The sequence below is a fragment of the Melanerpes formicivorus genome, unplaced genomic scaffold (assembly GCF_026170545.1).
Source record: "Melanerpes formicivorus ecotype bairdi unplaced genomic scaffold, bMelFor1.0.p_v2 SCAF_13, whole genome shotgun sequence".
Lineage (NCBI taxonomy): Eukaryota > Metazoa > Chordata > Aves > Piciformes > Picidae > Melanerpes > Melanerpes formicivorus.
Window position 1 is genome coordinate 18,613,577 of NW_027142365.1, and position 13,084 is coordinate 18,626,660.

Genomic DNA, 13,084 nt, shown 5'->3' on the forward strand with positions numbered 1-13,084 from the left:
AAGGATCATCTAGTTCCAACCCCCCTGCCATGGGCAGGGACACCCCACACTAGATCAGGCTGGCCAGAGCCTCATCCAGCCTGGGCTTAAACACCTCCAGGGACAGGGCCTCAACCACCTCCCTGGACAACCCATTCCAGGGCTTCACCACTCTCATGGGGAAGAACTTCCTCCTCCCCTCCAGCCTGAATCTCCCCACCTCCAGCTTCATTCCATTCCCCCTAGTCCTAGCACTCCCTGAGATCCTGAGCAGTCCCTCCCCAGCCTTCCTGTAGCCCCCTTCAGATCCTGGAAGGCCACAATGAGGTCACCTGGGAGCCTTCTTTTCTCCAGACTGAACAGCCCCAAACCTTAGACCAGCAATTAACCAGATTAACAACACTCAGTTAAATTCCAAAGGACAGAACTCAACAGCCTGTGGCTCAGCTGGTAGTGCATAAGACCCTTAATGGGAAGGTCATGAGTTCAAGCCTGCAGTGGGCAGTAGTGTCCTCCCCTACTCTAGTCATGAGGTCTGCGGTGATAGGTTGTACTGGATGATCTTTGAGGTGTCTTCCAACCTTAGTGATACTGAATGAGAGGACCAACTCCCCAGATGAACCAGAATCAGTGAAATCAAGCTGTTAAAAAGTGTGGAATTAAACTGCTGACTGTCTCCTGGACCAAAGCTGAGAGGCCACAGGACATATCTGCGCGGATGATCTGTTGCTCACCATCTTTTTCCCCCTTAGAGGAAATCCTTGGGGATCAGATTCTCATGAACCACCCAACCCACCCTTTCAAACAATGATTATGGCATAACAAAATGCTAATGGTTTATCACAGCCACTTATTTGGCTTCCCTTTTGGAAGTGCAGCATTTCCTGCAAGGCAGGAAGGACACCACAAGAAGCTCAGCTCAGGAGGCATCTGGGACGAAGCAGTAAGCACTGGGCTGCACGTCGTGCACAACCCCAAACCAAAAGAGATGCTGGAAAAGGGGAAAAGCCCACACAGGATATCACTTTTCAGGGAAGGATGGGTGCATCAAAGAGCCACATAATCTTCTCAGTGGTGTTTAAGAAACAGAAAGAACTAGTTTGGCTTTTGCCTGACTGAATCCTGCAAAAGGAGCATGGAAATGATGGTTGCATAGAACTTGCTTTTCCCTACTCATGTTGCTGTGCAGAAACAGATCAAACACCTCCCATTCCCACAACCACTCCTCAGCAGCTCTCTTCTCCAGACCCTTCAGCAGATTTGTTCATAGAATCATGGAATCAATAAGGTTGGAAAAGACCTCAGAGGTCATAAAGTCCAACTTAGTACCTAGTACCTAACACCTCCTGATGACTAAGCCATGGCTCCAAGTGCCACATCCAAGCCTTTCTTGAACACCTCCAGGGATGGAGATTCCACCACCTCCCTGGGGCAGCACATTCCAATGGCAAACGACTCTCTCTAGGAAGAACTTTCTTCTCACCTCGAGCCCAACTTCCCCTGGCACAGCTTGAGACTGTGTCCTCTTGTTCTGGTGCTGGTTGCCTGGGAGAAGAGACCAACCCCCACCTGGCTACAACCTCCATTCAGGGAGCTGTAGAGAGCAAGAAGGTCTCCCCTGAGCCTCCTCTTCTGCAGGCTAAGCAACCCCAGCTCCCTCAGCTCTCCACACAGGGCTGTGCTCCAGACCCCTCCCCACCTTTGTGGCCCTTCTCTGGACACCTTCCAGCATCTCAACATCTTTCCTAACCTGAGGGGCCCAGAACTGGACACAGGACTCAAGGTGTGGCCTAACTAGTGCTGGGTACAGGGCAGAATGACCGCCCTGCTCCTGCTGGCCACTCTGTTCCTGATGCAGGCCACTGACCTTCTCTGGACATAACTCCAGCACATCAATATACTTCTTGGAGTGAGAAGGCCAAAACTGAACCCAGTATTGAAGGTGCAGGCTCACCAGTGCCCAGTATAGGGGGACAAGCACTTCCCTGCTCCTGCTGCCCACACTACTCCAGGCCAGGGCATTAGTGGCCTTCTTGGCCATCTGAGCACACTGATGGCTCATATTCAGCAGGCTGTCAACCATCATGCCCAGGTCCTTTCCTGCTGGGCAGCTTTCCAGCCACTCTACCCCAAGCCAGTGTACAATCTTCTAGATGATGTGCAATCTCTTAGAAGGACCCACCTGGTGGATGTGGGGCAGGCTGTGGATGTGGTCTGCCTGGACCTCAGCAAGGCCTTTTGACACCGTCCCCCATAGCAAACTGCTGGCTAAGCTGTCAGCCCCTGGCTTGGACAGCAGCACTCTGAGCTGGGTTAGGAACTGGCTGGAGGCTGAGCCCAGAGAGTGGTGGTGAATGGTGCCACAGCCAGCTGGCAGCCAGGCACCAGTGGTGTGCCCCAGGGATCAGTGCTGGGCCCTGTCCTCTTTAACATCTTGACTGATGATCTGGATGAGGGGGTCGAGTCAGCCATCAGTAAATTTGCAGATGACACCAAGCTGGGGGGCAGGAGTTGATCTGCTGGAGGGTAGAGAGGCTTTGCAGAGGGACCTCAACAGGCTGGACAGATGGGCAGAGTCCAAGGGCAGGAGACTGAATACATCCAAGTGCCAGGTTCTGCACATTGGCCACAACAACCCCAGGCAGTGATACAGGCTGAGGTGGACGTGTTCAGGAGGAGACTCGATAGGGTGCTTGGTGCCACGGGTTAGTTGTTTAGGTGGTGCTGGATTGCTTGATAGGTTGGACACAATGATCTTGAAGGTCTCTTCCAACCTGGTTTATTCTATGTAATTCTATGTTGCCCAGGGAGGTGGGGAAAGCCTCATTCCTGGAGGTTTTGAAGGCCAGGCTCTGAGCAACCACAGTGTGAGGTTAGGTGAGGTGGTATGAGGTGTCCCTGCCCTTGGCAGGGGGTGTTGGAACTCGATGATCCTTGAGGTCCCTTCCAACCCTGACAATTCTGTGATGCTATGAAATACACTCTCTTAGAAGCTGTCACTGGAAGCAGAACTCAGCCATACTCAGCCCTCCAAAGTGTAGAAATTCCAAAACTCAGTCTGTGATTCTAACAGACCAAGCTTTGAAGGCAGAAGCTAGACGAAAGCTTTCTACCCATGCAAGTCAGAGGCTGTTTCACAATCAGGATCTTTTGACATTCAGAAACAACAAGGCAATTCTCCTCACAGAATGTGTCTTTTAAAAGGCCAGATTTAATTAAAAGATAGGGGTGGGATCTGGCACAAACAGCAGATCTAACAAATTTTGTTTGCTCTTAGGAAAGAGTTTCACCTGCAGATACAAAAGTCTGCCAATGTGCTTCCCCAGGATGCTCAAAGCAAGTAGTATGGTGCCTAAGGCCACTAAATAACCAGGAAGAGTGAAAAATTCACAGCCTCACAGAATGAGGGAGGTTAGAAGGGACCTCTGGAGATCACTGAGTCCAACCCTCCTCCCAAAGGAGGGTCACCTAGAGCAGGTCACACAGGAACACATCCAGGTTGGCTTTGAATATCCTTAGAGAAGGAGACTCCACAACCCCCCTGGGCAGCCTGCTCCAGGCCTCCAGCAGCCTCACACCAAAGAAGTTTCTCTTCATGTTGGGGTGGAACCTCCTGGGTTCCAGCTTGTACCATTGTTTATGCAAAAGGGTGACTCACATTCATGTTAATGTGTGTGGAATGAGATGGAACAGCAGGAAATGGAACTGGGATAGCAGATCCAGAGGGCTGGAGCACCTCTGCTGTGAAGACAGGCTGAGAGAGCTGGGGGTGTTCAGCCTGGAGAAGAGAAGGCTCCAGGGAGGCTTAAGAGCTGCCTTCCAATATTTGAAGGGTACTACAGGAGAGGTGGAGAGGGACTTTCAACAAAGGCATGGAGTGACAGGCTGAGGGGAAATGGCTTCAGATTGGATGGATTTAGGTTAGACATTAGGAAGAAATTCTTCCCCCTGAGGGTGGTGAGGCACTGGAACAGGTAGCCCAGAGAAGCTGTGGAGGCTCCAAAGATGAAAGTCTTGAAAGCCAGAGTGCTTGGGGCCTTGAGCAACCTGGTCTTGTAGGAGGTGTCCTTGGTTGTGGCAGGGAGTTGAAATTAGATGACTTTTAAGGTCCCTTTCCAACTGAAACCATTCTATGAATGTATTTTACAGGGAAAGAAGTTAAGTTAAAGCTACCACATATTTCCAAACGAGCTTTCTTCCACCACAGTGAAGAAGATTTAAAAGCTGTCAGCCACTTGTAGACAGACAGCTCCCCGTGAAATCAAGGAATAGTTTTCTTCCTAAGCTCCAAACATTAGACTAGCACATAAAAATTGTAACTCTCATTTCATCCCATGCAATGAGAACTTCCAGCCAGGGGATGCAGTTCCAGTGTCCTGTGTCAGAACAGCCCAACACTGACCTTTTCATGGAACAGCATAAAACATTCACAGGCTCAGAGGATGTTAGGGGTTGGAAGGGACCTCAGGAGATCATCAAGTCCAACCTCTGCCAGAGCAGGAGCATAGAATCCAGCACAGGTCACACAGGAACACATCCAGACAGGGCTGCAAAGGCTCCAGAGGAGACTCCACAACCTCTCTGGGCAGCCTGCTCCAGGCCTCTGGGACCCTCACAGTCAAGAAGTTCTTCCTCATGTTGAGGTGGAACCTCCTGTGCTGCAGTTTCCATCCATTGCCCCTTGTCCTATCCCAGGGCACAGTGAGCAGAGGCTGTCCCTGTCCCTTCCTTCCTGACCCCCAGCCCTCAGCTATTGATAGACATTGATCAGATCCCTCTCAGTCTTCTCTCCTGACTAAACAGCCCCAGGGCTCTCAGCCTCTGCTCCCCAGGCAGTGCTGCAGTCCCTGCAGCATCCTTGCAGCCCTCCCTTGGACTCTCTCTAGCAGATCCCTGTCCCTCCTGAACTGGAGAGCCCAGAGCTGGATGCAATATTGAAGATGGGGTCTCACCAGGACAGAGCAGAGGGGGAGGAGAACCTCCCTGGCTCTGCTGGACACACTCCTGTGAATGCAGCCCAGGATCCCATTGGCCTTGTTGGCCACCAGGGCACATTGCTGTCCCATGGGTACATTGTTATCCACCAGGACTCTTAGGTCCTTCTCTGTGGGGCTGCTCTCCACTAAAATATTTCTGAAGAGAGAGAAAAAAAAGGCAATGATCAGAACAAAGAAGCAAATCTGTACCCTGGCTAAATCAGCTCCAGCAGCTCTTTCTGCCTGGATTTCTTCTCACTCTTGGGCCAGGTTTGTTCTGAAGATTTGTTTTTTGCTGCAAGAGTTTAAACTTCTTCTTCAAGTGTTTGAGCAGAAGGCACTAAGTTCTCTGTTAGAAGTAAAGCTTAGCATCACACAGAGCTGAGGATTCAAAGAAAACACTGGCTTGCTTGTGAAATAAAAACATCAGCCTCCACACCCAAACACTGGGATGTTTTAGTTGCCTCTCTTTGATCTGCAAGGCTGGGATGGAATCCTAATGAGAAGGGATTTCTCTGCTGAGGTTTTCAAAGCTTCTTGGATTGGGAGTGTGGAAGCGGAGCTGCTCAAAAGCTTGCAGTGCCTTCACCCATGGTCTTTGCCAGAAAGAGTAAGTTGGGAGGAATACAAATACATGAGGAGAAAGGGAAAGAGAAAATGTACCACCAGGCAATGCAGGTCTTGCTAGATTTTAAACTTTATAGCAGGAAGAGTGTGGCCAGCAGGAGCAGGGAGGTCATTCTGCCCTGTGCTAAGCACTGCTTAGGCCACATCTTGAGTCCTGTGTCCAGTTCTGGGCTCCTCAGTTTAGGAAAGATGTTGAGATGCTGGAAGGTATCCAGAGAATGGCAACAAAGCTGGGGAGGGGTCTGGAGGTCTCTTCCAACCTTAGTTATACTGTGATACTGTGATACTGTGGAGCACAGCCCTGTGAGGAGAGGCTGAGGGAGCTGGGGTTGCTTAGCCTGGAGAAGAGGAGGCTCAGGGGAAACCTTCTTGCTCTCTCCAACTCCCTGAAGGGAGGTTGTAGCCAGGTGGGGGTTGGTCTCTTCTCCCAGGCAGCCAGCACCAGAACAAGAGGACACAGTCTCAAGCTGTGCCAGGGGAGGTTTAGGCTGGAGGTGAGGAGAAAGTTCTTCCTAGAAAGAGTCACTTTTCATTGGGATGTGCTGCCCAGAGAGGTGGTGGAGTCACCATCCCTGGAGCTGTTCAAAAAGGGACTGAACATGGCACCATGGTTTAGTTAGTCATGAGGTGTTAGGTGATAGCTTGGACTTGATGATCTCTGAGGTCTTTGCCAACCTTATTGATTCTATGTTAAAAAGAATGTGTTTTGATGAATCAATATTTTATTAGTAGAAGCCTTTGTGGCATTTTGCTTCTGCTTCCCTTTAAAAACTGAACAGAATTTCACCACCACACCAAGTCTAACTGAATGTGTATCCTCTTTAACTTCATCATGAGAAGCAGAGCTTGTGAAGGCTGATCCTGAACAGGCAGCCCACAAAGATCACTGGAGCTGTAGTGGCTCCTTCTTCTTCCCTCACTTTTCAAGGCATTAACTTGTCAGACCATGTCAAAAGGTATGAATCAAATAAGTTGCCAAGCATTCTGGACATTTGGAGTTGTGATTCACTTCTTTTCATTTATCTTTCCCTGATGGTTTTTCAGAAGTCAAAATCACCTGAGTAATGTGTATCCTGATGCTTATTCTCTGCATATTGTGTCTGGAGCACAAGTTTCCTTGTCTTTACAACTACAGGTGTACAAAATCCAGACTCCTGGCAGCAGGATTACTGGTGAGCTGCAGCTGTGGTTCACTGCTGCATGAGAGTGAGCAAGGAAAGCAAATCAACAATGCTGGAAATGGACTGTCAGATTCCCAGAGCAGCTTATCTCTGACAGGATGTTTAAGAGGTAGAATCATAGAATTGTCAGGCTTGGAAGGGACCTCAAGGATCATCCAGCTCCAACCCCCCTGGACACCTCACACTACAGCAGGTTGCTCACAGCCACATCCAGCCTGGCTGCAAACACCTCCAGGGATGAGGCTGCCACCACCTCCCTGGGCAACCTGTGCCAGGCTCTCACCACCCTTGCTGTAAAGAATCTCTTCCTAATCTCCAGTCTGAATCTCCCCTCTTCCAGCTTCAATCCATTCCCTCTCATCTTATCCCCTCTCATGGGGAAGAACTTTTTCCTAACATCCAATCTGAATCTACTCATTTCTATTTTTTTCCCATCTCCCCTAGTCCTATCATTCCCTGACAGCCCAAAGTCCCTCCCCAGTTTTCTTGTAGCCCCCTTCAATACTGGAAGGCCACAAGAAGGTCTCCTCAGAGCCTTATCTTCTCCAGACTGAACAACCCCAACTCTCTCAGTCTGTCCTCGTAGGAGAGGTGCTCCAGCCCTCTAAGATGTTATTATGAAGGCAAAAGTCAAAAGAGGGTTGTGAATATACTAGAGAGAGTCCAAGAGAGGTTACAAGGATGCTGAAGGGACTGGACATGTGATGAGGAAAGGCTGAGAGACCTGGGGCAGAGAACACTGGAAGGAGATCTTATTAATGTTTACAAATATCTGAAGAGTGGGTGCCCAGAAGAAGGGGACAGGCTCTTTTCAGTGGTGTCACATGTGGTAGGACAAAGGGCAATGGATCTGAACTGGAACACAAGAAGTTCCATGTCAACATGATTGTAAACTTCTTTACAGTGAGGGTGCTGGAGGCCTGGAGCAGGCTGCCCAGAGAGGTTGTGGAGTCTCCTTCTCTGCAGACTTTCCAAACCCTCCTGGATGTGTTCCTGTGTGACCTACCCTGGGTGATCCTGGTGTGCCAGGGGGATTGGACTGGATGGTCTCTGGATCACAGGATGTCAGGGGTTGGAAGGGACCCAAAGAGATCATCCAGTCCAAGCCCCATGCCAAAGCAGGACCATAGAATCTAGCTCAGGTCACACAGGAACACATCCAGACAGGGCTGCAAAGGCTCCAGAGAAGGAGACTCCACAACCTCTCTGGGCAGCCTGCTCCAGGCCTCTGGGACCCTTACAGTAAAGAAGTTCCCCCTTGTGTTGAGGTGGAACCTCCTGTGCTGCAGCTTACATCCATTGCTTCTTGTCCTATCCCAGGGCACAAGTGAGCAGAGCCTGTCCCTGTCCCTTCCTTCCTGGCCCCCAGCCCTCAGATATTTATAAACATTTATTAAATCCCCTCTCAGTTTTCTCTTTTTCAGACTACACAGCCCCAGGGCTCTCAGCCTCTCCTCCCCAGGCAGTGCTCCAGTCCCCTCATCATCCTTGTACTCTCTGCTGGACTCTCTCCAGCAGATCCCTGTCCCTCCTGAACTGGGAAGCCCAGAGCTGGATGCAATATTCCAGGTGAGGTCTCAGCAGGGCAGAGAGAGGGGGAGGAGAACCTCCCTGGCTCTGCTGGACACACGCCTCTGAATGACCCCGAGGACCCCATTGGCCTTCTTGGCCCCCAGGGCACATTGCTGTCCCATGCAGACCTTGCTGCCCACCAGCACTCCCAGGTGCTTCTCCTTGGGGCTGCTCTCCAGCAGATCCCCTCCCAGCCTGTACTGCTGCAGGTTATTCTTCCTTCCCAGGTGCAGGACTCTGCACTTGTCCTTGTTGAACCTCATTAGGTTCCTCTCTGCCCACCTCTCAGTCTGTCCAAGGCTTGCTGGATGGTCACACAGCAGTCAGCTGTGTCATCAGCAAACTGGAGGCCCTTTCCAGCCTCTCATGTTCTGTCATTCTGTGCTGTGGTCTTCAGTTCCCCTTGGGGACCATGGTCATGGGTCTTGCTACAGCAATTTTACAGCTTCAAAGCCAGGACATGAATAAGTGGTGCAAATCAAGCCATATGGTGGAGAAGAAACCCCTGACCCCTTCTGGTTTGTATGCTGCTCTTCTCCTTCAGTTTGGCCGCAGTGAGATTGTGTTTGCTGTCTTTCAGCTTTGTTGCAACAGCCCCAAGGAAAGTGAGAAACTGCAAAAGAAAAATACCCAATTTCAATAGGAAATGCTTTTGCTGTCCTCAGTGCCCCAGGCTTGGGTCAGGTGGGAAAAGTTATTCTTTGAGAATCTGGCAAAAGGTATTCTGGTTGCTTGTTCTACAAAGCTAAGGAATCAATAGCAAGAAGAGTAGAAAAGGTCAGACCAGGATCCTGGTGCCAACAGGAAGGTCAGGATACTGAAAGCCTGGAGAGTGCCCAGGGGGGCAAGAAGGCCAATGGCATCCTGGCCTGCATCAGGAACAGTGTGGCCAGCAGGAGCAGGGAAATCATTCTGCCCCGTGCTCAGCCCTGGTTAGGCCACACCATGAGTCCTGTGTCCAGTTCTGGGCCCCTCAATTTAAGGACATTGAGAACGTGTCTAGAGAAGGGCAATGAGGCTGGGGAGGGGTCTGGAGCACAGCCCTGTGAGGAGAGGCTGAGGGAGCTGGGGTTGCTTAGCCTGGAGAAGAGGAGGCTCAGGGGTGACCTTCTTGCTCTCTCCAGCTCCCTGAAGGGAGGTTGTGGCCAGGTGGGGATTGGTCTCTTCTCCCAGGCAGCCAGCACCAGAACAAGAGGACACAGTCTCAAGCTGTGCCAGGAGAAGTTTAGGCTGGAGGTGAGGAGAAAGTTCTTCCCAGCAAGAGAGATTGTCCATGGGAATGTGCTGCCCAGGGAGGTGGTGGTTTAGTCATCAGGAGGTGTTAGGTATTAGGTGATAGCTTGGACGTGATGATCTCTGAGGTCTTTTCCAACCTGGTTGATTCTGTGATTCTAGGATTCTGCTCTATGAAATGAAGGGAGCAGACATCAGCTTGTGGAGTAGAATGCAAAAAGTCACACAGAGAGCTGATGTGAAAGGTGGTAAGGACTGGGAAAGGGGACTGAGAAAGCCTGGAGGGGACTTTTGACTAGGGCTTGTAGTGAGAGGATGAGGGGGAAATGATTGCAGCTGGAAGAAGGGAGAGTTAGGCTGGAGATTAGGAAAAAATTCTTTAGAGTGAGGGTGCAGAGCAGCTCCAAGGAGAAAGGCCTTGGAGTGCTGCTGGGCAGCAAGTTCTGCATGGGACAGCAATGTGCCCTGGTGGCCAAGAGAGCCAATGGCATCCTGGGGTGCAGCAAGAGAAGTGTGGCCAGCAGGGCTGGGGAGGTTCTGCTGCCCCTCTGCTCTGCCCTGCTGAGACCACAGCTGCAATCCTGTGTCCAGTTCTGGGCTCCCCAGTTCCAGAGAGACAGAGACCTGCTGGAGAGACTCCAAGGGAGAGTCATGAGGATGCTTAGGGGACTTGAGCATCTCCCCTGTGAAGAGAAACTGAGAGCCCTGGGGCTGTTTAGTCTGGAGAGGAGAAGGCTGAGAGGGATCTGATCAATGTCTATCAATAGCTGAGGGGTGGGGTTCAAGTGGAGGGGGCCAAGCTCTTTTTGGTGGTGCACAGGAATAAGACAAGGAAAAACAGGTGCAAGCTTGAACAGAGAAGGTTTCATCTCAAGATGAGAGGTGAGGGTGAGGTGGTGTGAGGGTGCTGGAGCCCTGGAGCAGGCTGCCCAGAGACATTGTCTGTTGTTGGAAATCTGAAGAAGAGAAAGCTCCAAGGAAACCTTCTTGTGTCCTTTCAGTATCTGAAGAGGCCTACAAGAAAGCTGGGGAGGGACTTTTGAGGGTGCCAGGGAGTGATAGGACTGGGAGGCATGGAGCAAAACTAGAAGTGGGGAGATTGAGACTGGATGTGAGGAAGAAGTTGTTCCCCATGAGGGTGGTGAGAGCCTGGCACAGGCTGCCCAGGGAGGTGGTGGAAGCCTCCTGCCTGGAGGTGTTTGCAGCCAGGCTGGCTGTGGCTGTGAGCAACCTGCTGTAGTGTGAGGTGTCCCTGGCCATGGCAGGGGCTTGGAACTGGCTGAGCCTTGAGGTCCCTTCCAACCCTGACAGTTCTGTGATTCTAAGTTGGACTCAACACTTCTAGAGGCCTTTTCCAACTGGCACAATCCAATCATTCTATGACTCTATCCATCTCTCAGCTTGCCTCTTCTTGAACTTACTTGTGGTGCAGTTGTTGAACTCTATGTCATCTATTGCTGCTCCTCCTCCTAGGTCTCTGGTCCGAAGGCCTTCAAAGATCACTTCAAAATTCCTCAGTTTCCCCAGGTGTAACTCAGCTTTCTTCCACTCATCCCCATGATTGTCTGATTCACTCCATATTGTCATGATCCCATCATCAGTCTGTAACATGAAGCAAAAAGCTCTAGTGAAATACTTGTAGGTGTGGATTATTAGTAAAACCAAACCAACCAACCCCAAACCAGAAAACTGGGAGCCAGCTCTTCAGTTTTGTCAACCAAAGGCAACCTTTCACCAGTAGTGAAAGGAAATGATTGCCCAACAGATCACCTCAACATCAATAGCAGCTGGAGGCTCAGAAGAGAAATTACTGAGTGTATGACTGAATACCAAAGCAGCCTTCCTGGGTAGAGTCCTGTCTAACTTTATACAGTAGTGGGATTCATTCTTGGTATCTTGAAAATATGACAGGCAGTGAGTTCAGGTTAACATTTTTAACTTAGGGTGTCACAAAGGTAGAGTCACAGAAAACAGCCAGTTGGAAGAGACCTCCAGGCTCAGCCAGTCCAGCCTCCACCCAGTCCTGCAGGCTCAACACCAAACCATGGCCCTAAGCACCAGCTCCACACACTGCTTCAACACCTCCAGGGATGGGGACTCCAGCACTGCCCTGGGCACAACATTCCAAGGCCTCAGAACCCTTTCAGGCAAGAAAGATTTCCTAGCATCCAGCCTGAACCTCCCCTGGGGCAGCTTGCAACCATTGCCTCTGCTCCTGGCCCTTGACACCAAGGAGCAGAGGCTGTCCCCTCCTCACTGCAACCTCCCTGCAGGAAGCTGCAGAGAGCAAGGAGGTCTCCCTCAGCCTCCTCTTCTCCAGCCTCAACACCCCCAGCTCCCTCAGCCCCTCCTCACAGGTCACGAATCTTTGAAAGTTGTGACAATGGCAGCACATGGGAGGGCCTGGATCAAGAATAGTGTGGCCAGCAGGAGCGGGGAAGTCATTCTGCCCTGTGCTCAGCACTGCTCAGGCCACATCTTGAGTCCTGTGTCCAGTTCTGGGCCCCTCAGTTTATGAAGGACATTGAGACTCTTGAACGTGTCCAGAGGAGGGCAACGAGGCTGTGGAGGGGTCTGGAGCACAGCCCTGTGAGGAGAGGCTGAGGGAGCTGGGGTTGCTTAGCCTGGAGAAGAGGAGGCTCAGGGGAGACCTTCTTGCTGTCTACAACTCCCTGAAGGAAGGTTGTAGCCAGATGGGGGTTGGTCTCTTCTGCCAGGCAACCAGCACCAGAACAAGAAGACACAGTCTCAAGCTGTGCCAGGGAGGTTTAGGCTGGATGTTAGGAAGAAATTCTTCCCAGAAAGAGTAATTGGCCACTGGATTGTGCTGCCCAGGGAGGTGGTGGAGTCAGCATCCCTGGAGGTGTTCAAGAGGGGATTGGATGTGGCACTTGGTGCCATGGTCTACTAGGCATGAGGTGTTGGGTGATAGGGTGGACTTGATGATCTCTGAGGTCTTTTCCAACCTGGTTGATTCTATGATTCTATGACCCTGCCTGCCGTGAAGCTGCAGCTTTCTTACACTGTTCAGACCCTGCTGCTGCAGGCGTTTTGCCTTGTGGCAGCTGTGTTCTTCTACATATCCTACACACTCTAAATGCCACTCCAAGCACTTGCATACATTTAAAAATAATGAGCTGTGGCAACAAGGATCTGACTGTTACAAGAAAGCATTCATTGATGTTTGTAATGCATAAGCCCCTGGCAGTGGGCTTTTTGCTGCTCAAATGTACTGTCCATGTGCATTCAGATGTGCAGATGTGGCACTTAGGGAGGTGGCAGGTCCCTTTCCTTCAGATTTGTGCCACATTATACAGAAATCAGATTATAAAACCTGCAGTTCTGAAGCCTGCCACCCAAGAAGGACCTAGGGACCACCTCCAAGTTCCTGCTCCACCCTCGTGAGTGAAAGCAGAGTTCTTCACAGAGAGAGTGATTGCCCCTTGGGATGGGCTGCCTGGGGAGGTGGTGGAGTCATCATCACTGGAGGTGTTCAGGAGGAGACTTGATGGGGTG

General features: G+C 50.9%; 1 protein-coding gene across 1 annotated transcript in view; it reads right to left on the bottom strand.

Moving 5' to 3' along the window:
- Positions 1–13,084, bottom strand: part of MALRD1 (MAM and LDL receptor class A domain containing 1) — a 348,020-nt gene that overhangs the window by 112,359 nt on the left and 222,577 nt on the right. Inside the window, 3 exon segments of the mRNA XM_068146420.1 lie at positions 6,753–6,778; positions 8,768–8,948; positions 10,990–11,170. Coding sequence (XP_068002521.1) covers positions 6,753–6,778; positions 8,768–8,948; positions 10,990–11,170 — 388 coding nt within the window.